This window comes from Podarcis tiliguerta (genome assembly GCF_965153285.1).
Source record: "Podarcis tiliguerta genome assembly, chromosome: 14".
NCBI classification, from domain to species: Eukaryota; Metazoa; Chordata; class Lepidosauria; order Squamata; family Lacertidae; genus Podarcis; species Podarcis tiliguerta.
In genome coordinates this window covers 49,929,508-49,954,536 of record NC_139547.1, presented here as the reverse complement: position 1 = coordinate 49,954,536, position 25,029 = coordinate 49,929,508, and the positions used below count along the sequence as shown (strand labels likewise).

General features: G+C 42.6%; 1 protein-coding gene across 1 annotated transcript in view; it reads left to right on the top strand.

Annotated features, from left to right (window-relative positions):
- MAD1L1 (mitotic arrest deficient 1 like 1) overlaps positions 1 to 25,029 on the top strand; it is a 436,479-nt gene that overhangs the window by 290,223 nt on the left and 121,227 nt on the right. The window contains exon 17 of the mRNA XM_083413484.1: positions 20,679 to 20,869. Coding sequence (XP_083269610.1) covers positions 20,679 to 20,869 — 191 coding nt within the window. The remainder of the gene's footprint in view (positions 1 to 20,678; positions 20,870 to 25,029) is intronic.

The following is a 25,029-nucleotide window of genomic DNA, read 5'->3' as shown; positions in this document are numbered from 1 at the left end:
CCTCCTGGAAGAGAGACACATTATCACAGAAGTTTGGAGGAATTGATGTTCCTCTTCCTTAACCCCAGTTTAGTCCACTTCCCATTGTGGTTTTCTCTCCAAAAAGAAACCAGTTCATCCTTGTGCTACAATGCTCCTATGTTCCAATATTGGTTCATTCTTGAGTTATCGTGGCCACACCACACATATATACACACATAAAAACTAAATTAATGATTTTTTAAAAAAATCATCCAACCCCAGCCTGGTGCCTTCCCGATGTTTTGGACTGCAATTCCCATAATCCTTGCTTTCTGGGGCTGATGGGAGTTGAGTCCGACAATATTTGAAGGGCAACAGATTGGGGAAGGGTGGCTAGAAGGAACACACCTATAAAAATACAGTTAGTCCTCTAATAATCTACATTCAGCAAAAAATCTGAACATTTCATGCCAAGAGAATTGCATAACAACTCTCACTTAGGTTGAGAAATGTTTACCACCAAATGTAGACATAGCACCCACTCTGTGGGCTCTATCTGGAGAGGTATTCATGTGGAGCACCCTCCACTTAGCTCTTATTTATATTGCCATAAAATGGTGGACTTCCTCCATTGCCAATCACGCTACTTGGGCCTTCCATAGAATCATAGAGTCCAACCCCCTGCAATGCAGGAATCTCAGCTAAAGCATCCATGAAAGATGGCCATCCAACCTCTGCTTAAAAACTTCCAAAGAAGGAGAGTCCAGCCCCTCTTGTGGGAGTCTAGTCCACTGCTGAACAGCTTTTACTGTTAGAAAGTTTTTCCAAATGTTTGGTCGGAATCTCCGTTCTTTTAACTTAAAGCCATTGGTTTGTGTCTCCTCCAGAGCAGGAGAAAACAAGCATTCCCCCTCTTCCATGTGGCAGCCCTTAACATATTTGAAGATGATTATTGTATCTCCTTTTTCAATTATGGTGCTGGAGGAGACTCTTGAGAGTCCCATGGACTGCAAGAAGATCAAACCTCTCCATTCTTAAGGAAATCAGCCCTGAGTGCTCACTGGAAGGACAGATCGTGAAGCTGAGGCTCAATTACTTTGGCCACCACATGAGAAGAGAAGACTCCCTGGAAAAGACCCTGATGTTGGGAAAGATGGAGGGCACAAGGAGAAGGGGACGACAGAGGACGAGATAGTTGGATAGTGTTCTCGAAGCTACCAGCATGAGTTTGACCAAACTGCGGGAGGCAGTGGAAGACAGGGGTGCCTGGCATGCTCTGGTCCATGGGGTCACGAAGAGTCGGACACGACTAAACGACTAAACAACAACAACAACATCATCATCATCGTATCTCCTCTCAGTCTCCTCTTTTCCAGACTAAACATACCCAGCTCCTTCAACCATTCCTCATAAGGCTTGGTTTCCAGACCCTTGATCATCTTGGTTGCCCTTTCCAGCTTGTCAACATCCTTCTTAAATCCACCAAGACCCTTAGATCCTTTTCACATGTACTACTAGTAAGTCAGGTGTCCCCCATCCTATATTTGTGCATTTGGTTCTTCCTGCCTAAGTGCAGAACTTATTCATTTTGTTAGCTTGTTCCCAGTTCTCCAGTTTTTAAGGTCATTTTGAATTCTGATTCTGTCTTCTGAATTCTGATTCTGTTTTCTGCAGCATTAGCTATCCCTCCCACTTTGGTGTCATCTGCAAATTTGATGAGCACCCCCTCAATTATTTCATCCAAGTCATTTATAAAGCCGTTGAACAGCAGTGGGCCCAGGACAGAACCCTGTGGCACCCCACTTGTCACTTTTTTCCAGGATGGTGAGGAACCATTAATGAGTACTCTGGGTTCGGTCAGTCAACCAGCTACAAATCCACCGAACAGTAACCTCATTCAATCAACATTTTACCAGCTTCCTTGCAAGAATATGATGGGAGACTTTGTCAAAAACCTTACTAAAATCAAAATACACTATGTCCTCAACATTTCCCTGATTCACCAGGTTTGTAATTCCATAAAAAAAAGGGGGGGAATCAGATTGGTCTGGCAAGAATCCCGAGAAACCCAAGCTGGGTCTTAGTAATCACAGCATCCTTTTCTAAATGCTCACAGGCCGACTGTTGAATTATCTGTTCTAGGACCTTCCCTGGTATGGATGTCAAGCTCACCAGTTGGTAGTCACCTGGGTCTTCCTTCCTCCCCCCTTTTTGAAAATGGGGGCAACATGGTGATGTGTATCTACTAGTAGTGTATAAACATTGACTAATTAAGTGTATATAACATGCTCCCAAAGAATGTTAAATGAATACTGTAGTGGAATATCAAGTAGTTGATCCAATTGCTTGATCCAATGTAAATCCTGACTTGAATCACTAGTTATTCTCAGAAGAACGGCGCTTAATGATATGCATCAAGGGAGGAAGGTTACAACAGCAGTTAGGGAAAACTCAAAGCACTAGAAATGAGGAGACAAGCTAGTCTATGCCAACTTTGGGTGTTTGGATGCAAATGGGTAGGGGGAACCTTGCGCTCATGTGCTTAGCTGCTGCTCCCTGATCTTATCTTTCCCTGCTAATAAGTTTAATCAACTCTGCATTTCCTTTTGGTATTTTCATTAAAATTGCAGGACCCGTGATTACACAGCTGCCTAATTTAAGTCAGTGGGGATTTTGAAACATGTTCAGATATTTTTAAATACTGCCTTAACTTCCTTGTTTACAGTGTTATGATTAAGTGGAATTCTCTGTAGTTGTTTTCAAGTACAAAATCCCTGCAGTTCCCCTTTAATACTTTCCCCCTCTCCGGAGTGGAACAGTTGCAAGCTGCCTTTGAAATGAGAGCAGGAAGCGAACGTTTTAGGTGCATCCCATAGCTAAGCAGCTGGGCACCTGTGCATTGCACCAAACCCGGAAGTGACCTGAAAATGACACAAAAAGTGGTGGAACGAAGCAGGGTGGGGGCAGAAAAGGGTGTTTGCAGGCTTTTTCAGTGGTGTTTCAAATCACGTGATTTCACTTAGATGTGTGGTCCCTTGGTGTGGTTCCAATTTACCCCTGCGTAAATTGGGAGTTGCCAGTGTTGTGTTCACCACCAGTGACTCTCCACCAGTATATGGATATGACAGGGCTTCAAACTCTGATGGGTGGCTAAAATCAGACAGGCAACTATGTAATACTTTTGTGATTCTTTCTACTATTACTGTATTTGGTGCTGTCTCTTCCCAGAGCATTATTAAAAATGACTAATAAGATGTTATGCTGCTTTTGTACTCTTGGTAAATTCTTGATTGTATGATATCCAAGTCAGATCAGGTGAAGGCAGAAGTCAAAATGTTTTGCCTGAAGTCTTGAATATTTCTGTTACATTTGTCACTGTAGTGTAAGTGGTTTTTACTGATTAACTGCCTGCTTCCAGGATCCAGAGCAAACTTGTCTGAAGTGCTGTTTGATCCTTTAAAAAGTATATGCGCAGATAGATAGATATATGGATAGGGAAAGAGATTGCAAATTGATTCATATGACTTGTCTCATTTGGCCTCAGGCAAGCCTGGATATTCTGTGCAACCGTATAGTAATGTGCTATGCTGTTTGGAGCTGGAATGTTCTTCTGGAGTGAGAAGTGTTAATCTTCCACGTTCACCCTAACTCTCCACTCACCCCTTTCTAGGACAGTTGCCTTTTTTAGGGGGAGGGGGGCTGGCTGTTTTCATCATCTCTTACCCCCTCCCCCTAATCTGTCACTATCTGAAGAATTCATTACATTTCAAATCAGAGGCCTTGCTGCATACATTAGCAGGTTTTAATAGACTTGCCACGATTCAAAAAGGAGGAAGAAAAGAGAGAAGATTTAAAACTCTTGTCTTGCCGAAAGCAGACAGATTGACTCTAAAATGACTCAGTCAATAAAAGATGAGTTTTGAAAAGACTTCCCTCTGCTCAAAGGAAACCCGTATTCCAGGGAATTAGGTTTTTCTAAGCCCACTGTCAGAAATTAATAATACATACAGCATGTAAAATGGATTTAGCCTTCTACAGCCTTATACAAACATATCTTTGACTTGCTAAATGTGACATGACTACCAGGATTTTCCTTTATCCCGGGAGCTTGTCATGTCTCCAGAATGCGGTAACCTCAGTAATATTTTTAAAAAATAAAATATTGAACACATCAAATAAACCTCTAGATAACATTTTCATTTGAACGTGTGTCACTGTTCAGTCCTGTCCACCTAGAAACATCTTATTTGGATCTAGTTTAACTCCCAGTGTGTACTCTCCCCTCGTTAGCTAATTGTGTATTTTAATGGTTTTACAACTAGCTAGGAGAAGATGTGCTTGTAACATTTACGACCGTCTTTTGCCAGATGCCTGGAAGTCTTCATCATGATTGTTTGTTTGTTTTTGCAATTCTTTAAACAACTTGTCTACTTCAGAGGGCTCTATAAATATGGCCTAAGTTTAACATCAGTGTCTGCATTGCCCAACCTCTTTGTCCACCCTTAAGAGCTGCTTGAGAGAAGAATCATGAACTGTGATGGGTGGAGAAGCTCTACTGGAATCCATCCCCTTCACCACAACCATCACCACCTAAACTTACCCAAATTGCTTCCTGAGCCTTTAACAGTTATGGGCTTTAGTTTACTTCCACAATCATGAGAACTGTCCTCAAGTCATCCAAATTCTCTGTTGTATATCTTTCCTTGATATATAGCCTTAAACTAAGATATCTGAATAACAGTAAAGGAATTAACATGATCAGCTCTTGCTTTTTGCCCTAAGAGCAAGGAAAGTGAGCCAACAACCTTGGACATCTTAGAAAAAGTATTCTGCTGCTGAATTTTACTCTAAAATTGCATACCAAAAGGAATGTTGGAGTCAAAGCTTATGATTCAATAGAATATATCTTCTAGCTGGTAGATAGCAACATTGGTTCAGCTCCAGCCAAAATCACTTCCACCAGCACAGTTTCCCTTGTAGGATTTGTTTCTTGATCCTTTATTGCAATTATTCTAATAAGTAAAACAAAACAAACTATGTTTTACTTTCAGAGCATGGGTTAAAGCGCAATCCCTTTTCTGAGCACTGCCGCTTTTCTCCTACCCAGAAAACTATACTGTTTTTCTGCATTCCTTGTTGGTGGTGGATTGTACTCCTGTGAAAATCATGTTCCTTAAGCAGCTTCCTTGAAATTGACTGGATTTCTGTTACCTGTAGAAAAGGGTTGCTTTTTAAATATCTTTTTTTAAGCTCTTCCCATCATATGCTTTTGCTGTGAAACTGTACTGTAAATTTTGCTTCTTGCAGATTTCCAGAAACATTGGGCAAGGCCTTGTATGGCAGCCGGTTTCACTTACAGGACTTAAAAAAAGAAACATCACTAAGGACTGGTGCTCCTTCAGTTGTTGTTGTTGTTTAGTCGTTCAGTCGTGTCCGACTCTTCTAAATGAGCAATGCAAAGAAATAGAGGAAAACATCAGAATGGGAAGAACCAGAGATCTGTTCAAGAAAATTGGAGATATGAAAGGAACATTTCGTTCAAAGATTACCATAATAAAGGACAAAAGTGATAAGGACCTAACAGAAGCAGAAGACATCAAGAAGAGGTGGCAAGAATACACAGAGGAATTATACCAGAAAGATATGGATGTCTCGTACACCCCAGGTAGTGTGGTTGCTGACCTTGAGCCAGACATCCTGGAGAGTGAAGTCAAATGGGCCTTAGAAAGCATTGCAAATAACAAGGCCAGTGGAAGTGATGGTATTCCAGCTGAACTATTTAACATTTTAAAAGATGATGCTGTTAAGGTGCTACACTCAATATGCCAGCAAGTTTGGAAAACTCAGCAGTGGCCAGAAGATTGGAGAAGGTCAGTCTACATCCCAATCCCAAAGAAGGGCAGTGCTAAAGAATGCTCCAACCACCGCACAATTGCACTCATTTCACACGCTAGCAAGGTTATGCTTAAAATTCTTCAAGGAAGGCTCAAGCAGTATGTGGACCGAGAACTCCCAGAAGTGCTCCTTCAGTGTTGAGGCTAATCACCTTATAGCAGTCCAGATCAACAAAGCAAAGCACGCTCATGTTTAGTAACCCTTTAAAGGCTCAATAACCCTCCATTGTTTTGTTTCCTCTTTGGATCTGTAAAACCTGTGTGCATGTCAAATATAGTGTTACCTTGGGTTAAGAACTTAATTCGTCCTGGAGGTCCATTCTTAACCTGAAACTGTTCTTAACCTAAAGCACCACTTTAGCTAATGGGGCCTCCCACTGCCGCCGCGCCTCCGAAGCACAATTTCTGTTCTCATCCTGAAGCAAAGTTCTTAACCTGCGGTACTACTTCTGGGTTAGCAGAGTCTGTAACCTGAAGCGTATGTAACCTGAAGCGTCTGTAACCTGAGGTACCACTGTATAGAAGTTGGGCTGCATACAGATTGGTGGAGTACAGGTCTGTCTTTGCTTTTTTTGTAATTTGTAACCCACCCCTGAACATAAATATTACCAGGGTGACTTACTATGTCAATAAATAAAATCAAGTGATAATAAAATAAAGTTAACAGCAACTTATTCCATGGTACCTTTCTGGACTGGCTATCGGAGTCTCTGTGCTGCAGAGGCTCCATTTGTACCTGTATGGTCAAGTCAGTACGATGTTGCTGGGGGACTACTACTTTCTACAGGCCAGAATCTTGGTCAACATTTACATGAAACCACTGGATGAAGTTGTCTGGGTGTGATGTCATGAGTACCCTGATGGTTCAGGATCCAGGGCATCTTCTTATTTGATGCTTTTGGAACTAATTCCCCCCGGGAACCATGTGTGTGCTGTCTTGGGTTCCAAGATGGGAGAAATGTCAGGTATTAATGTATGAAAGGAAATAATAAATGCTCTTTTTATTATTTCCTGTTAAGGGATACATCAGAACGAAAATAGCCTTCAAAACAATGGTGCTAAACAAGGGAGTTAACCAGTTTTTTTCCTTGATTTATCTGTCAGTTAAAAGGAACCAAAACATGCAACCCCATTCTCCACATGGTAGCTAATAGACAGTGCCCTTTGAAGTTGCCTGCTTGAAATGTAATTGTCTTCCCGTCTCCCAGCCTCCTCGCACAGATGATCAAGAAAGCTTGTTCAGTTTTCCTTTTTCTGTGGGTGTCTAGACTAGCTTTTGCTTGATGTTCCTTTTGACTTGGGGAGCTTCCCAGTGAATATTATGTCACTTCGCTCCCAAACCACAACCCTAGGATGTAGCCAACCAGTAATCTCTTTGGGGGATAATTGCTGGTGCTTTTTCAGATAATTTTTATGAAAGGTGACAAACTGTTTGCTTTAGTGAGACGTTAATAATATGGATATGCCCCTTGTTTGAAAGCTGGCACAGAACTTATCTAACACGGCTGCTGGAGAGCCAGCAGCGTCTTTGTAAGATGTGAAGAATGAGTCTGTTCATTTGCATATAATTTTAGGGCTTACATGACATCTTTTGTGTAAACCGTGCAATTTATGGCGCAATAGGGAAGGCACATTCATAACAGAGAGAGATATGGGAAAGTGGGCTCCCTCTCTTCGTGGATCAGGGTTGAAACAAAGCCTTCTGTTCAAAAGAAAATGGAGGTAGAAGTTCTGTAGAAAGACATGGGAGATGCTTCCGTGAATCCAGCTCAAATGTAGCGTAAATGTGAAGCATCCCACATCTATATTCAACCACTGTTTTACAGGAGTTGTTTTTAATCTGTTTGGGAGAACCCCGGGATTCTTCAATGAGATAGTTGTTAATTGCATACAAGTTTATTTGAAATTCATCTTTTTCATCACAACTGGTCTTTCCCTGCATTGCATAGTACAGGAGTGTTAGGAGTGTGCTTGAGTGTGCCTTCTCAGTTCATGCAGGGTACCAAATGCATTAGGTTTGGCCATTGCCCCATGGGAACTGAGAATACACCATAGAATACCCCCCCCCCAAGTAAAAAATAAATAAATTTTGATTTTGATTTTTTTTTTGATACCCCCCCCCCCAAAGTATCATTTATAACAGGAATTCTCTGGGGTTCCTCAGCAGACAAACTGATACTGAAAGCCACTGTGCATAGAGAATAGGGGAAAGCCACATGCCTTGTTATATATGAACATCCTGGCATTTGGTCTTATGCATCACAGTCTGCTAGCATTTATCTCAATGGGCCCAACACTCGTCGGCCTTTTGAATGAAGGTGTTGTTCCACATCTACTGTTTGCATCTTGTAAATGTCTCATAAGCATGCATCACGCATAGTGCAGAGCTAATTTAAGATGAATTCTCACTGTGTATCACATGCTGACTCACTGCAGATAATCCAGATTTGCCATTTCCCCACAGAACTGCATTTCCTAATATGAGTAATGTGAGAAATACCATGAGAGGTTTTCAAGGTTTTGTTTTGTTAACATCTTTGGTATATCAGTGGGTAGCATCCTGAGAGTCTTGACAATTTGATGATTTTCTTGAGGAATAAGTTTCTGGTTCTCACTGCTTGTGCTTGGCTTCAGTAATGAAGACTAAGAAACTTAGGGAGCTCTTGTTAAGCTTCTTGTAGCCTGAAGATAAAAAACCTACCGTATTTTTTGCTCTATAAGACTCACTTTTTCCCTCCTAAAAAGTAAGGGGAAATGTGTGTGCGTCTTATGAAGCGAATGCAGGCTATGCAGCTATCCCAGAAGCCAGAACAGCAAGAGGGATTGCTGCTTTCGCTGCACAGCGATCCCTCTTGCTGTTCTGGCTTCTGAGATTCAGAATATTTTTTTTTCTTGTTTTCCTCCTCCAAAAAATAGGTGCTTCTTGTGGTCTGGTGCGTCTTATAGAGTGAAAAATACGGTACGTTCTAAACAGCTCCATACCTGCATCCTGTATTCTGTGCTAGTCTTGTCTTTCACCTCACCTGTCTATAATTATGATACACAACTTACCTGTGAAGTCTCCACACATTTTGGTACTGCAATAAAAAGGAGAAGCAAACTAAGTAAACTTAAAAACAATTTTACTTGACCCCCCCCCAAAAAAAACCCCATAGTGCCTGAGGCTTTAGTTAGAAAGAGGAGGGGAAATAAACGCTGTTCCCCCTGCCTTCCAGTTTCTATTTGGGCTCCTACTGTGCATGATACGTTATCCACAGGAACCCTGAAGGCACAGGTTCGCAGTTCAGTTGTGCTGCTGGACTCAGCCCTGAGCATGAATGCCCAGGTCTCTGTGGTGGTCAGGAGTGCATTTGCGCAGTTAAAACTAGTGCACCAGCTGTGCTCATTCCTTGAGATGTCTGATTTGATCACAGTGATACACACCTTAGTTATATCCTGCTTGGTTTACTCTAATGCACTTTATGTGAGGCTGCCTTTGAAAAGTGCTCAGAAACCTCAACTGGCTTAAAGAACTGCAGCCATGTTGCTGACCATAGCTGGTTATAGGGGCCATATGACTGCTTGCTACAGCAGCTCAACTGGCTACTGGTCTGTTTATAGTCAGAATTCAAAGGACTGGTTATGACCTATAAAGCTCTACATGGCTTAGGTCCAAGCCATCTGAAAGACCCTATTCCCTCCTACGAACCTGCCCAGACTAGCTCACTCCTTGTCCTTCTGCCAGTTGGTGAAGACTTTTTTGTTCCAATAGGCCTTTGGGAATTGTCTGCTTTTAATGAAAGGGCTAGTGCCATGCTGTTTTAATTGTAATTATTTCAGGTGGGGTATAAATAAATATATAATAATAATAATAATAATAATAATAATAATAATAATAATCGACTTTAAAATCCTCACTTTGGTTCCATCTTTTCTCTGTTTCATGACTTAGAGCAACTCAAAGTTACATAGGACAGTGTGGCAAATTTGATTCAAAGCATTTGTAAGAAAGTTTGAGACTTTTCACTTCATTTGCCTAATAGAACAGATTTTGAAGCCAGTAGCAGGGAGCCTCAGATCTGGTGGAGGTGTGTGTCAAATGTGGCTCCCAGGTCTCTCTATCTAGCCTCTCACCCCATTTTCGCATTCCAATTTTTTAAATTTTTTTTGGCCTGGTCAGTGTGTGTCCTTGAACTCTGTTAATACCTCTTGCTTGTTTGAATGGAGGATAGAGAGGTGTTTGTGTGTGTGTGTGTAAACTAGCTTACTGCACAAAGGTAAAATTTAATTTGTTGCTCTGCTCCCTTTTATCTGTGACTTCACCAACTACTGGCCTACGGATGGATGCCTATGGATGGAAGATGCAGCTGCAAGACTAAAAAAGAATCTCCATCTCTAGTCTAAGCAAGCCCTTCACTTCTTCCCAACATCCTACGATTAAGGTTTAAGCCAGTAGCTAGATACATGAGTGAGTGGGCAGCAGAACCAGGCCCAGCAAGGACATTCATTCATTCATTCCCTCAGAGCATACTCAGTCCCTTTTAGGGGACAGGACTTAGAACTGCTCTTGTTCCCCACTCTTGGACCAAAGAGCCCCAGTTCTTCAATGTGTTTGAGGGACCTTCTTAGCCTTGGCCAACGCCCACCCTGTCTAACTAAACTAAACATTCCCTAGCCAGATGGATGGGCAAACTGTTAACTATTAGGAGGGCTGTCCCTTACTATATTCCGTCTATCTACAGAGAGATCAATAGGCACACAATCTCAGACAGTCCACTTAGCAGAGGTTGTTTGTGCTCTGCAGCCTTCCTCAGTTCCCTGAGCATTTGGGAATTTACTTGCCTCTCTCCTTCCCTTAATAAACTCTGAGGCTTCTATGGGCACCCAATCAGTTCCCAATGATAAACTTAACAATTAGATCCTTGCTGCCAAACTTCCTCCAAATTTTCTAATAAAATCACATGAATATTTAATACACAATTATTAAATATTTAAAAATTTAAAACTGAAATAGTTTTTGAAGTGAGCATGTGATGAATAATGCATCGGCTGCAAATGAGTCTCAGCGTGGCATGGCACTGCGGATGCTACGTTCCAGATTTTCAGCCTACCAGTGGGGTTGGCCAAGTCCAAGTGAGGCTGGTTTGGGGGTGGTTGCAGCGGAGTTGGTGGACTTTGCCGATCTTTGTGCATGTGTCTGAGAATAATCTCTCTCTTGCAGAGTCATGCTTGAGGGAACAGGTTACCTGCAGAGGTGCATGAGCTCCAAAGACACAGAGGCATGACTGAAAGCCTTCCAAGCATCTTCCTACTCTTGGAGTCGAAGATGTGATTGCTTTCCCCTGTGTTCCTTTCTGGCACTTTTGTTCTTCGGCAGAACTCCCCCCCCCCCCATGTTGCTCTTTTCTTTCTGTTTCTCTCCTCTGTGAACCATCAGATTTGCTCTGCCTCAGCAGTATTGTCCTTAAATGATTGTTTTCATAAAGTGGACTCCAGGAAGCGAAGGAGAACATGACAAATATTCCAATAAACAGGGAGCAGAACCTCCTGATCTGGGCTTGAGCAAAGAGGTCAGGGGGCCGTCATCTAAAAGTGGGCCCAGAGGAGCTGTTCTGTGCAGAAGGCAAGCCAGTTAGATGCAACGAAAGGAGCAAAAGAGGGTTTGGGGCAAGCGTGAATGGTTGACAAGAGTCTTTGAGATTTCTGAGCTTGAGACATGTTTCACTTCAACGCAATGGCAGGAATTTGGAGGAGTTGAATTAGGGCAAGAGAATTTCTGATGGCTTCCCAGAGGATAAGCCAAGAAAGCCTACCTCAAAATTATAGAGTGATGCTTTTGCCGGAATGCGGTGCCCTTTGGTCCTGCTGAGAGGGTAGAGCGGCCTTGATGCCTCAATGTTCGCAGTGGAAGCAATTCCATTAGTTTGAGCCATGCATGTGAATATAAAATCGCAATCTGACCTTTGAGTAAAGTTGACTTACATAGCTGATGGTGGGATCAGCCCATTATGTCTGTGGCAAAGGATAGGAACTAGTCAGCTGACAAAGAGAAGGACGTCTGGCTCGTTTGTAAACCATGTGGCTTGACTTCAAAGACATGCATACCCTAGTCTAGTTCCTGGTGCTTCCACTGAGACACAGCTAAGTTATTAGAGCTTGGTAATACCTCTGCTCAAGACTTGAGGGAGTGAATTACTGCTTTATCTATGTCCAATTTGATCTTTTGAGTTTTGGCTTGGGCCAGAGACACCTACCTGGCTGTTTGGGCCTCAGGTTATCTGACGGTGCCTACAGGTTGGAGGAATAATGAAAATAGCAAAGTAGAAACTAAACCACACCAAGAAGAATCATAGAGCAATATATTGAGAGCTTTTTGTCAAAGACAGCAGAGGCCAAGACAGGTTAATTTGAAGCAGTTTTCTGTTAGTTTAGTAAATAAACAAATTCACTGCTGAAATGCAAGACTTATTCAAGTTTGCTCAACCATGTAGGAACTATAGAAATGTGCCATGTATACTGTGTGACAGCATTCCCCCAGTACTCCATTGCAGATCTAAAAGAGTCCCATAAAATGAACAAGTGAATTTTATCTCTTTTGAGATAAGGTCATCAATATGTGTAGATCAGAAGAGATTCTGCCTCCTCTCCTATTAGCTTTTGCTTAATATAATGCAGTTTGTTTTTATACAGTGTCCTTTGCACAGTATTGCAAAACTCTTTGTGTCATTAACTAAGCCTAGAGATAAGCTTTCAGCTCAAGTCTTAAGCAGGGGGAGTGACTCAGTAGCTCAAAGGGCAGCATAAGAAAATAATTCTAATTTCTGGAGTAGTGGAATAAATAGAATAGGTGGGTGAGAGTTTATAGGTGCAGAGAACAATGGCTGTAAACAAGTCTGTGCAGAGATTTGTGGAGAAACGGGCAGAGGCCATGACATATGAAGTAGCAATAGCTTTTTAAAAAATCCGTATGTAGAGACAGTATCATCATACTGGTCTGCCTCCCAGCGTTTGCCCCGGTATACAGAAATCACATCTGCTCATGAAGTTTATAGGTACTGGACCAGAAGAACCTTTTGCCTGACAATAGTAATTAGGAAGACTCCTATATGTTGTGGAATGGAATTCTCTCCCCCCCATTTCCAGTCTCCAGGTGTGACTGCTGTTGTTCAGTTAACCAAAATGGCACCATTCACACAAATGAGAGAGGTATCAGCAGACTGAAGGAGCACCAAGGTTTGCAAAGTGCAAAAAGTGTTTGAAAACGAAACCCCAAGTTGGCTGGGGGGACGGGGACTCTACAACATTTTCAGTGGCCACAGAATGGTGACTGATGGGCAGGACAGGGGCAGTGATGAAATGGAGCATTGCGGAGGAAGGCATGGATGGTTGATGGGAACAGTGAACAGGAGTACGGCTCACCACCACACTTGGTTTGCTAAATATTTCCCAACAGCATCGTTTGGAGGGAAAAGAGGCAGGTTCTCTAATAATGCATGATGCACTTTTTCTTTTTAGACAGGGCCATGGAGACAAACTCTCTTGGAACAATGCCTCATTTTAACTAGCATATGGGTCATTTGCTTTTAAATAAGAAGGATCTCCCTTGAGCTAGATTTGCTATACATCTCCTAGGTTGCCTCTTTGCTCTTGAGGCACAAAGCAACACAGCTAAGAAGTTGCGTTCAAATTAGAATTGCTGTGGAGAGGTTGGTCAATAGTTAGCTTATTGGGTCAAAGTCAGTGTTCCTTATGTTTTTCTAAAGGCCAGTAATATGCTTATTGACCAGACTCTAATTGGGTGAAGCATCGCTGAAAGGTTCCCCAGCTGAAGTTCTGTTCCAAAAGCAGTGACATTTTCATTAGAAGGTGGAAAAGACACACCCCATACTTTATTCAAATTACAGTGAATTATTCATTAATGTTCATGTAAGTGTTGCATGAATAGAGAGAGTGTTTGGATAGGAGAGAAACTAAAGTTTGAAGGGTAGTTATTATAAAAAGAAAGTTTATGGTTGAGAGATCTTGATTTCTCAATAAATCCATAAGGTTAACTTTATCAATGTCATCTTGTTCACCCACATCTCTCTGCCTCTCCCCTATCTCTCCTTGCCTCAGGCTCTTTTCAGAACAGGTTTGCTTACCTAAAGACATTGGCCAGAGTCCAAACATCTTGGAAACTAAGTCGGGGAGCCCAAAGCTGTATGACAAACCACTTTCGAAACAGAGCAAATTTTCAAAAGCAATTTGTGATCAATGGTATGTCAACCGTTCAACAGTGGAAAAGTCAAACAGCATCTTAAATCCTTAAATCTTAAATTCTACCCAGATAGTACATTTCTAGGACAATCTCCTGCCCTCTAGCTCATGTCTTCTTCCAGAGGCATATGGAAAATGAGAAGCCCACTAAGCTTTTGGTGTTGTGAAAGATCCCATCTTGAGCTCTCAACTCTCTCTGTCAAAAAAAGGCAGTAGAGAGTTTATGCCAGGGAGTCTGTTCTCCTCTCCCTGACCCATAGAAATTGTTTTCTCCTGCTAAGGGCAAGGAGGATTGATTTACAAACTGGGGGTTTAAATTGCTGCAATTTGGATGGACTGTGAGTTTTCCAGGCCACTACGTTCAGGAACAAGCCCATATTAATAAACATTGTGTATGACCTCTTGTTGCTGCATTTATAATGCTTGACCTCAAATGGTAGATATTGTCTCCCTGAATCCTGTCATAGAAAACCAGCCTTTTACAGAATGGATGAGGGTCTACTTAACCCTGTTACTCCCTACCATTTCTTCATTCAGAATCCTTCCTCCCAAGCTGTCTTCCCACTTGTAGAAGTAAATATATTTCTCCTTTCCATTCTTCTGCTCAGACTAGCAGCCTTCTGGAGGCTGTTCACCTATCTCAAGTATTTTGTTTCATTTGGGCCTGAAAGATGGCTGGTAAAATCAGTTTTAAGGTATTATCAATGCATAGATTTGGCTTTAATACTACATTGAGATTTCATTTGAAAGCGGACCATTTATTTCTTTCTTGCAAAAAGAAGACAAAGTATAATTGAAATGTAAAACAAAATCCAGTGTGAACCAGATAGTTTTGCCTTTTGGTTAATTGCTTTTTATTCACCCAGGTGAAGGCCTCATTGAAGTTCTGTTTACAGTGCTTCCTGTGTATAGCAAACAGAATGCAAAGCTGCCACAGCTCCCATAACTGTACTCCAGTTTTCAAACAGTGCTTTTGAAAGCTTCAATTTAAAGGAAATTTCATGAAAATATTTGGAGTAAAAGCAACCAGCCTTCTTGGCTGTTGTGAGTGGGCAACGGCAGCTCTGTTGCCAACATCCCTTCATTTTTCAAATATACCTTGGTGCTGATGCAGACACACCCACACACCTGCAAAACATTGGCATGGCTGACTTTGCTATTTCAGAAAGCAAGATGTAGGAGTCCTATGTATTGTGCAACCTGCCTGTTTGTTAAGTCTGGCACCAGAGGTCATTCTCTAAATATCCCTGCCACTCTGTAGGTTTTCTTAATAATAATTACTATTATTTATAAGCCGCCACCTGACTAGGTTGCTCAGAGAGCCACGTTTTAAGCATTTTAAATCATCAACAACAAAAAGATTACCCAGGATTTTAACTTAATTTATAACTACTGCTTTTTGTATTTTTACTGTTGCTACAATAACTGCTTTTGTTTCTGATTTTCTTTACCTGTTTTATATTTGTTTTATGCTTCTCTTTTGTAGGCTACCTTGGAAATCTAGATTAATAAAATTATGTTTAAATAATAATAAAATGATTAGATGGGGTGCCCTTGTTGTGTAAAATCCTATTACGCCACTGTTTGCTTAATTGCTAGATTTTTTTTATTTTGCCCAACTTTCATTTTCAAACTAGTTTTCAACATCAAGTTGCTAATATAATAAAATGATTACCAGAACAGACCAAGCAGTAATAGGATAAAACCTGCAGCCCCAAACTCAATAAAAAAAGTCACGCCGTGACAACAATAATGTTTTTAATTGTCTCCAGATGGAGATGGATGGTTAGGACTATGTGAGCCTTCTGGAAGAAGATAATAATCTATAACATTGGCACAATTCCCAGGAAGACCTGCTCCTGGTAGACTCACCTTGCATCCAAGGAGTTGATGGCTTCTTGAGCAGGCCCTTGTGGACAGATCTTAAAGCACTGGGAGGAGCATGTTCATAGAATCGCAGAATTGCAGAATTGGAAGGTCCTCTGAGGGTCATCTAGTCCAACTGGTTACAATGCAGGAATCTCAACTAAAGCATCCATGACAGATGGCCATCCAACCTCTGCTTAGAAACCTTCACGGGAGGAGAGTCCATAGCCTCCCGAGGGAGCTTGTTCCACTGTTGAGCAGTTCTTACTGTCAGAAAGTTCTTTCTGTGTTTTTTGTCAGAATCTTGTGACTTGAATCCATTGGACCCTTCAGAGCAGGAGAAAAGGAGCATTCTCCGCCTTCCATGTGACACCCCTTTAGCTATAATATGTAACCCCTGTTATATATTAAAGCATAATCCAAGATACTCCAAAGCCTCTTTGATCTCCTTGGAGGAAAGAAGAGTTATATATGTAATAAATTGTTAAGTGTAGTAGAAGAAAGTAGTCACCTTTATCCTCTGAATTTTGTTTTCATTGTTGTTTTTAAAGTTTGATGATGTTTATCTTAGACATTATGTCATGCTGTTTTATTTATGTCTTTACCCATCCCTGGGTCTACTTGGTGAAGGGCAGGTTATAAATATTGTAAATAAATAAAATTAAATAAAGTGCATCACGCTCCCTTTTGGCCCATATTTGTAAAAAGCCGATTGGCAGTCTTTTGAAGTCCAGAGTAAAAAAGCACCCCATTTGTAAGATCCAGTTCATTTTCTTGTGCTCTTATTTTTGTCCTGGGTGTTTTCCATTTTGCCAAACTAAAATAGCAAATTGTAAGTGGTTTAAATTCACTGAGATTGTTGCATACAGGTGGCAACAAATGAAGAGAACTATCTTGTAAGTGGACTTCTGTGTATTGTCTGCAATGAAGAGTGACTCCGGGGTGAAATCTAACTCTGTTTCCTTGGAAGGAGATTCCATTTCTGGAGCCTTCTCAAGTGCAGTTCTGCAAAAAGCAGCTTTAAATAGTTTTGCTGTGTGCTGCCTATCATGGACAAGGAAGCAAGAACATGCTACTTATTTGTTCCCCCTTGGGTAGACAGAATCTAACATGAATGCTGGAGATTGGGAGCCTCCTCTTTAGGAAGTAGCACTTAACCTCTTCTTCAGCTTTTCTCCGAGTTGTTAGGTCTCCTCTTGAATAAGGGCAATGCTCAGTACTTGATCTTACAAATTTTGGTCAAGGCAACGTCTGCAGTCAGCTGGAAAGAAGGACATTTGCTCCTCTAAGACTGGATTGTGTTTATTCCAAACATTTTTAAAATTTATTTTTTTTAAATCCCATTTGGACGTCTGAGATATATTAAAGCCCACACAGTCTCTGACAGTGGTGAAATATTGCTTGCTACTGAAACATGGTCAACAGATTTGGGTTTGTTTTTTCTTTCTCATGTGAGAATTTTATTCTCAATTGTTCTGGTTTAGGGATGGCAGATGAATGCAGAATTGGGAGAATATTGAGGTCAGAGCTGCCAATTAACCTCTTGATTTCAGTTGCTGATTACTCAATTAATCAAGGGGCTGGAGTCAGCCAGGAAAAGGCATCAGATGCACAGATGCAATCCCAGGAAGCGACTGGCTTGTTGTGTTTGGCTGAGATGTGTGTGAATTTACACTGGTCTGCGAGTGGGAGAAATGCATAAAGCATGATGTTCACTCCCAGGGGACATCCATAAAACATTTCCCAAAGGAACACAAGATGAAGAAGAGAAGAAAGTTTTGACAATTTACGGGAAAGGATGGGCGAGGCAATTAGTCAGCCTGTAATTGCTTCTGCAGCACAGTTGGGTTTAATGTGTGCTTACTAGGTGACCATAAGACTGCCCTTCTCAAACTTTTTGAACTTGCCACACCTGTGATACCATCTCGTTTATATCCTGCAAGCCCTTCCTCAGATGCTCTTTTTTTGTGGAGACTTACTGTAACTAGACACAAATATACGTAACTGAAATATTATATATATATTTCTTCCCTTGCTTGTTTCTCCTGATTACTCTGCTCTCCAATCAGATTTTAAATGGGAAGCTCCTTGGGACAGGGTCCTGTCCTCTTGGATACTTAAAGTGCCATGCTTATTGGTGCTGCTGTATACTGTATTTTTTGCTCTATAAGACTCACTTTTTCCCTCCTAAAAAGTAAGGGGAAATGTCTGTGCGTCTTATGGAGCGAATGCAGGCTGCGCAGCTATCCCAGAAGCCAGAACAGCAAGAGGGATTGCTGCTTCCATTGTGCAGCGATCCCTCTTGCTGTTCTGGCTTCTGAGATGCAGAATATTTTTTTTCTTGTTTTCCTCCTCCCAAAACTAGGTGCGTCTTGTGGTCTGGTGCGTCTTATAGAGCGAAAAATACGGTAATTAATGATAAAGGGCAGTCCTAGTAGTGATACAATAGTGAAACAGAATTTGGAAGCCCAAATCACCCCTTGGATGCCTACAGATGTTCAGGTTTAACTTGAGTGGCCTTTGCACACATCAATCTGGCTGAAATCACCATGTGGCCAAAGAGAGAAAGCAGGAGGAGAAGCAGGAGGTTTCAAAGAATAAGTGTCTCTGTTTGTTTTCTCTGGAAATGTGTATCTCTTTGCTCACCCTGGACTGTTCTGTTGATAAAACAAGCTGACGTAGGCGGCATCTCTGACATGTATTTAACTAAGACCGTCTCTGTAATTAATGGGGGGATAAATTGTGGTTTAATTACTCAGAAAGCACCTTGGGTGAAAGATTCATGGTAATTGTTGTGTATCCTCTTGAAGGATTCACAACACGGGCAGCAAACATGGTAGCAATAAAATACTGGTTGAGTGGCAGCCAGTTCTGTGGAGTTTTCCTTACCAGGATTCTGCCACTGGAGAGGGACCGTGAGCTGCTGTCCTCTAGGGCTGAATTTCATTTGTCTTTGGAACGCACACAAATTCCCTCTCCCCATCTCCTGCACTACTTCCACATCTTGCAGCACTCGCTAACTTTGTGATTTCCCAGGCTAATAAAACAATGCAGATCAATACACACTGGATTAAGGTGGCAGCAAGTTGTTAAATCCATGCTGGAAAATATCAGATGGAAGTCATTACCACTTGCCTTCCAATTAACATTTGGACCCATATTGGCTTGTTCTGCATGATACGTTGCCAACCCTGAAATCCTCACTCTGGTTTTATCCGTGGCCAGTTTCATGAGCAACTTAAAGAAACACGAGATAGCATGACCATTCAGGTTCATAGCATTTAGAACCAGGCTTGAGGCTGACAATTAGTTTCTGGTTTTGACTTACAAAGACCTAAATGGCCCAGGACCACAGTATCTCAGTGACTTCCTCTCCCTATATGAACCGACCCATACGCAGTAAGCATCATCCGAGGCCCTTCTTCATGTGTCTCCTCCATGAGAGGTCCCTCTTGTGCAATGCTCTCCCCAGGAGCCAGTGTGGTGTAGTGGTTAAGAGCAGTAGTCTCATAATCTGGGGAACTGGGTTCGCGTCTCCGCTCCTCCACATGCAGCTGCTGGGTGACCTTGGGCCAGTCACACTTCTCTGAAGTCTCTCAGCCCCACTCACCTCACAGAGTGTTTGTTGTGGGGGAGGAAGGGAAAGGAGAATGTGAGCCGCTTTGAGACTCCTTAAAGGGAGTGAAAGGCGCGATATCAAATCCAAACTCTTCTTCTTCTTCTTACATATCTTTAGACACCAGGCAAAACCATTCCTCTTCTCCCAGGCCTTCAGCTAATTCAACAATTTATTCTCTTTTAAGCTTGGGGGGGGGGATTGTTTTTGTTCATCACTATGTTATGTATTTTTGTTTTTATGTTGTAAACCACCCTGTGACCCTCGGCAGCGTAGAGGTGATGATGATGATGATGATGATTATGCTTCTATGAATAAATAAATGTTTAGCTTGCATGGCTTTCCATGCCAATGAGGGCAGAGGGTTTGGTTTCCCCCTTCGTCTCTACTGGATTTCCCTGCCAGCTACATTTCAGCATATGCATCTGTTTTTATCTGCCAGACCTAGATTGAGAACTGTCATGCAGCAGCTGAGGTCTTGTTCTGGAAAAACAGACGAGGGTCACATGGGCTAAAAGCAGAAGGCATGATCCCCAGTGGCCTGGCGTTGTATTAGGAAAATGAGAACTAAGGACCCCAGATCAGAGGCACAGCCTGAAGACGGGTTGAGTGTTGGCCACTGGCTTTGGCTGATGAGAACCAAAGGGACAGGGGCAGGGACGGAGGTCAGATACCAGATACGGGTGAAATCATCTGTGCTTTTGTTCCATTAAACGGGTTGCTGAGGCTGAAAAACATAGCTTGGAGCTGGAGTTTTCTACAGTTTGCCAGGCCCCTGTTGGTCCCAAGTCACATGGGTCTGGCTGGACAAACTGCTTCAGGGTCAGTTCTGGCCGCATGTGGGTGGCAAAGCAGCATAGCACAGATCAGGCCAGTAGTGCCCTCCAACTGAGAGCTGTCCTAGTGGTGTAAGGATAGAAAGCAGCTGGGATTTGCTGCCTAAGACTCCAGTGTCTTCAGAAACTCTGCATGGAAGCTAGCTCTCTTTTCAGGTTGGGCTTTCTGTTCCTTTACTGCTTTGGTTACCCCTCTTCTACCTACCTACCCCCCCCCTCCATGGAAGAAAGATACAGAACTTACAAGCATAACTGTCTCCTCTTTTCCAGAACTAAAGAAACAAATGGAGAGTGCCGAACTGAAGAACCAGCGCTTAAAAGAAGTTTTCCGGGCAAAGATCCAGGAGTTCCGCAAAGTGTGCTACAAGCTGACCGGCTACCAGATTGACATGACTACAGAGAACCAGTACCGGCTCACCTCGGTTTATGCTGAGCGCGCTGAAGACTGCTTGATCTTTAAGGCAAGTTTAATTTATACCCCAATGCATGTGAGGATGCTGTGTGCAAACATAAGCATTATAGGGCCCTCTTACTCCACTTGGTAATTTATTTGCTGAGATGGTAGTAGCAAAGACAACTTTCTTGTTGAATTTCACAGATGAATTTCACAGACCACTCTGTTGTCAGGAAGTGGGTGCTGGAGCAGGGTGACCATGCACTTCCGTGTCCACAGGGGAATGCTTGCAACTGACTACAGCAAACTGACATTGGTGTAGACCTGGTAGGCTGCTCAAAAGGGTCTCTCTCGGGCATAGGAAGCTGCTTTTACTGAGTCAGACCGTAGGTCTATCTAGCCATACCGGCTGGAGCCATCAGGTTGGGGGCGGGGAGGCTTCTCCCGTAAATTACAAATCTTATATCTTTGCATCTTTTTTATTGCGTCTTGGAAAAGGTCAGGATCTGAATGAGTTAAGAGTCTGCCAGCAATCCCAGGGGACCTGGTGCTGTGTGGTGGTGTGCCCTGATCCATGTGCGGGGGTGAGGATGTTTTTGGTGGAATCCCCATGGCAACTGTAACTTGTGCTCCAGTTGTGTTGGGGGGTGTTGCATGCTGCCTTTTGCTCCTCCCCAGAAGCTGGGAGCATTTTGCTATTGAAGACTGAGAACAGTTGCCCGTCAGGATGGAGAAACTGAGTTTTGCATAATGTCAACTTATTCCTGTTGTTGTTGTTGTTGTTGTTGTTGTTGTTGTTGTTGTTGTTGTTGTTGTTCTTCTTCTTCTTCTTCTTCTTCTTCTTCTTCTTCTTCTTCTTCTTCTTCTTCTTCTTCTTCTTCTTCTCCTTCTCCTCCTCCTCCTCCTCTTCCTCTTCCTCTTCCTCTTCCTCTTCCTGCTGCTGCTGCAAAATTCAAACATTGCTAGTGTTAGGAAGGGGATCATTTCTGACCATTTCCCTTTAGCAAACAGTGCCATGATTCTAATGCTTTGGGGTGTCACTTCTGATATTTACTGAGCTGGATGGCTGGGAGGAGTTTTTGACCAAGCTGGAAATCAGAATATACATATAGGCAAAGTCTTGTTGAGGCATTTGTTATTGTCAGGGAATAGGCTACTCTCAAATCTTTCTCTTCACTTCCCCCAGAGATTATTTGTTATGGCATTACGGTGTTGATTCACAGCCTCTCCTTCTTAAAGTCTCATTTTATGGCTCCTTTACTTTACAAATTTATAAATATTTCTGCAGACTTGGGTGTTGGTTTCCTGAGTAACTGTTATTGTCTTCCAGAAAACCTCCTTCGTGTGTTCATTTGTTCTCTCGCTCTCTGTAAGCAATAAGTAAGAGAACAATGGTGTTTTGTGGACATCGCTGTTGCGGATAATAAGCAATAGTAGTACTCACATTCTTTGCGAAGGGGAAAATGAACTGCCGGTTTGGTTATATGGTTTCATCTTGGGAAACTGATATTAAAGGCATCATTTTGCTCCAGTAGCTTGTTTTCTTGCCTGCAGTACAGCTGCTTTGCCACAGCAGATATCTAAGCCAAGGCATTAATGGCATCAGTTTTCTTAGCCATATCTGCACCCTGGGTTGATGCTACTTTTTGTAATATTTCCTATACTGTAAAAGGGATTTTGGAGCCTTTGTGTTCTTCTTATCATGGTGCTGAGGGGTTGTGGGCTTCTTAATTGTTAGCCTTCTGGTCTAAAGCCATGAAGCAATTATGTTAAAAATGAATTGCAAAATGCACCAGGCCATCTTGGTGTTGACTGGTGTGACTAAGCTATTTGATGCCAAGTTGAAACAGAACAGCAAGTGTGGGCACATCCTAGGCCAGTCCTCCAATTACCCCAGGGGCACACAATTGACCCCTCGGCATTGACTGGCATCAGCTCTCTGCACTTCAACATTTGCTCCCTGCCCTGAAGTTCAAGAAGCAACATTCATGCAAGAGAGGTATAGAAAATGTGGTGTGTGGATTTTTGCAGAATGATAATTTGGGAATCCTTGATTTGAAGTGTACCTCACCCCCAAATCCCCCTGCTTACCCATTCAGAATGCGGGGGGGGGGGGGGGGGGAGAAGAAGAAGAAGAAGAAGAAGAAGAAGAAGAAGAAGAAGAAGAAGAAGAAGAAGAAATTTATATTAGATTTATACACCACTCTTCATTAAAAATATATCAGGGTGGTTCACAAGATAAAAACACGAGATAAAAGCACAAATAGTAAAAACAGAAACAACAAAACAATAACACCCCCCCTCCAAAAAGATATTTAAAAGGCTGTGCACCATTATTATCCCAGCTACAAGTTCTGTTCATTCATTCATTCATTCATTCAAACATGCAGGTATTTTATTTATCTTATTTGTTTATTTATTAAATTTCTATACTGCCTATCATCCAAGAATCACAGGGCTGTTTACAATATAAATACAAAACAAACAAACAGAACATCGAAACGGACAAAATTACTAGTTTTCAAAATACTGTATATCGTGTTTTTAGTTTGCAGTTCCCAAGGGAGTTCTGTGTGGTCACGTTCTGACCACAGTTTGCTTTACAAGGTTTGAGGCAGATCATTGCTAGAACCATTAACATGCTGCAGAGGGGGGAGGTGCAGTGGGGGGAGAGAGAAAGTGCAGCCTGTCCAAAGGCAGCCAGTGCAATTTGTGACTGAGCAGGGATTTGAACGTTTGCTCCTTTTGCTGACGCCCCGCACTGCTGGCATCTGTGCTCCGCTGGGCTGTGACAGGCGGTGGGTGTTTCTGTGCATGTCATTAACTGGAAGAGTCTGAAAAGCAAGAAACGTTGGTGCTTATCTCACTTGTGTAATTTATGGAGCAGGTTCAGTGCAATTAGAACAAACAAGTCCTTTGGCACCTTGCAAATTTCCACGGCTCACCCATAAACTTTAGGGCGAGTTTCAGTTTATGCTGCTGCTGCTGGCATTTAATTTTCATGGCTTTTCTGATGGACAGACGCTCAAGAGGGGAAGCTCAATTTATGCCTGTTCTGTTCCTCTTAAACAGAATGAGTGCTGCCTCTTTCCACAGTGTGTCTGCAGCCTTGCAGCCACATCTCGTTCACCTTTGTTTTAAAGTGTGTGGTTTCTCAGGCACGCTTGGTACCACTTTTGATTTGAGCAGTGTTATTTCAGTCATGGATTGTATTACGGGTAGACGAAACCCTTAGCCTTGGAGTAAATGAAGCCGAGAGAGTGAGGGCTGTTTTTGTTTTGAGGTGACACCGGAATACTGAAGATCCTTTTCTGTACATCCGCTGTTGCTGGAGACTTGTTTTGTTTTCTCCACTCAGTAAAGAAGTTGGGCTACATGTCACCCAAACACGGCTGCTGTAGTACATCCAGTCTCCTCTCTTACACACACTCACACATGCCCTTAGACTTGCTCGCACACACAGGCTCCGGTTTTGAGATGCTGCCCAGGATTTGAAATAAAATACCTCCTCCCTCAATGTAATGGTTCTAGGGATTGCTTGTGTGTAAGTTGCCTTTACTCCTGGCTAGCTTGCATGGTTGAACCCTTTCTGACAGAGCAGCCCCTATTTCGTGGCTGCTTCAGTCGCTGGCAGAATCCGTTAGTGGGCGTTTCTTAAACCGCTTCCAACATAAAAGCTGCTTGACGCCCAGTCTCCTCCCCCGTTGCCTGCGCGAAAGCTTTTTGCGCACGGTAGGCGTGGGTAACGGAGCACTTGTCCCCTCTCCGCTTGTCTCCTGCGAAGAGTCCTGAGCCACCTCTCCGCTTCCTCTATCTCCTCCCCTTCTCCACTGGTGTTACGCTGATTTCCTTCCCCAGCGCATGGGCTATCCCTCCTCCTACTGGGACCCTCTCCACCATCATCCGGGAGCCCTCTCACCTCCTCCTGCTCCGATGGCAGTTCCCTGACACTCATATTTCCCCACTTCAAAATATTGCCTTTTCCCGTGCCACTGATTTTTTAGCTTGTTCTGGACTCAGAGCATGATTTCCTGCTTCCCTTCTTACCCAGAAGTAACAGATTCCAGCCTTTCTGGATTTTTGAACCAGAAGGATACACAGAGAGCCCATTCCACAGAGTCCCATTCCACAGAGCTGACTCGGAAGGGTGCCATTGCCAATGAGAGCAAAAAGGCACAGAGAGAGCAAGAAGCAGGAACAAGGTTGCACTCCCCATTTCCTGCTGTC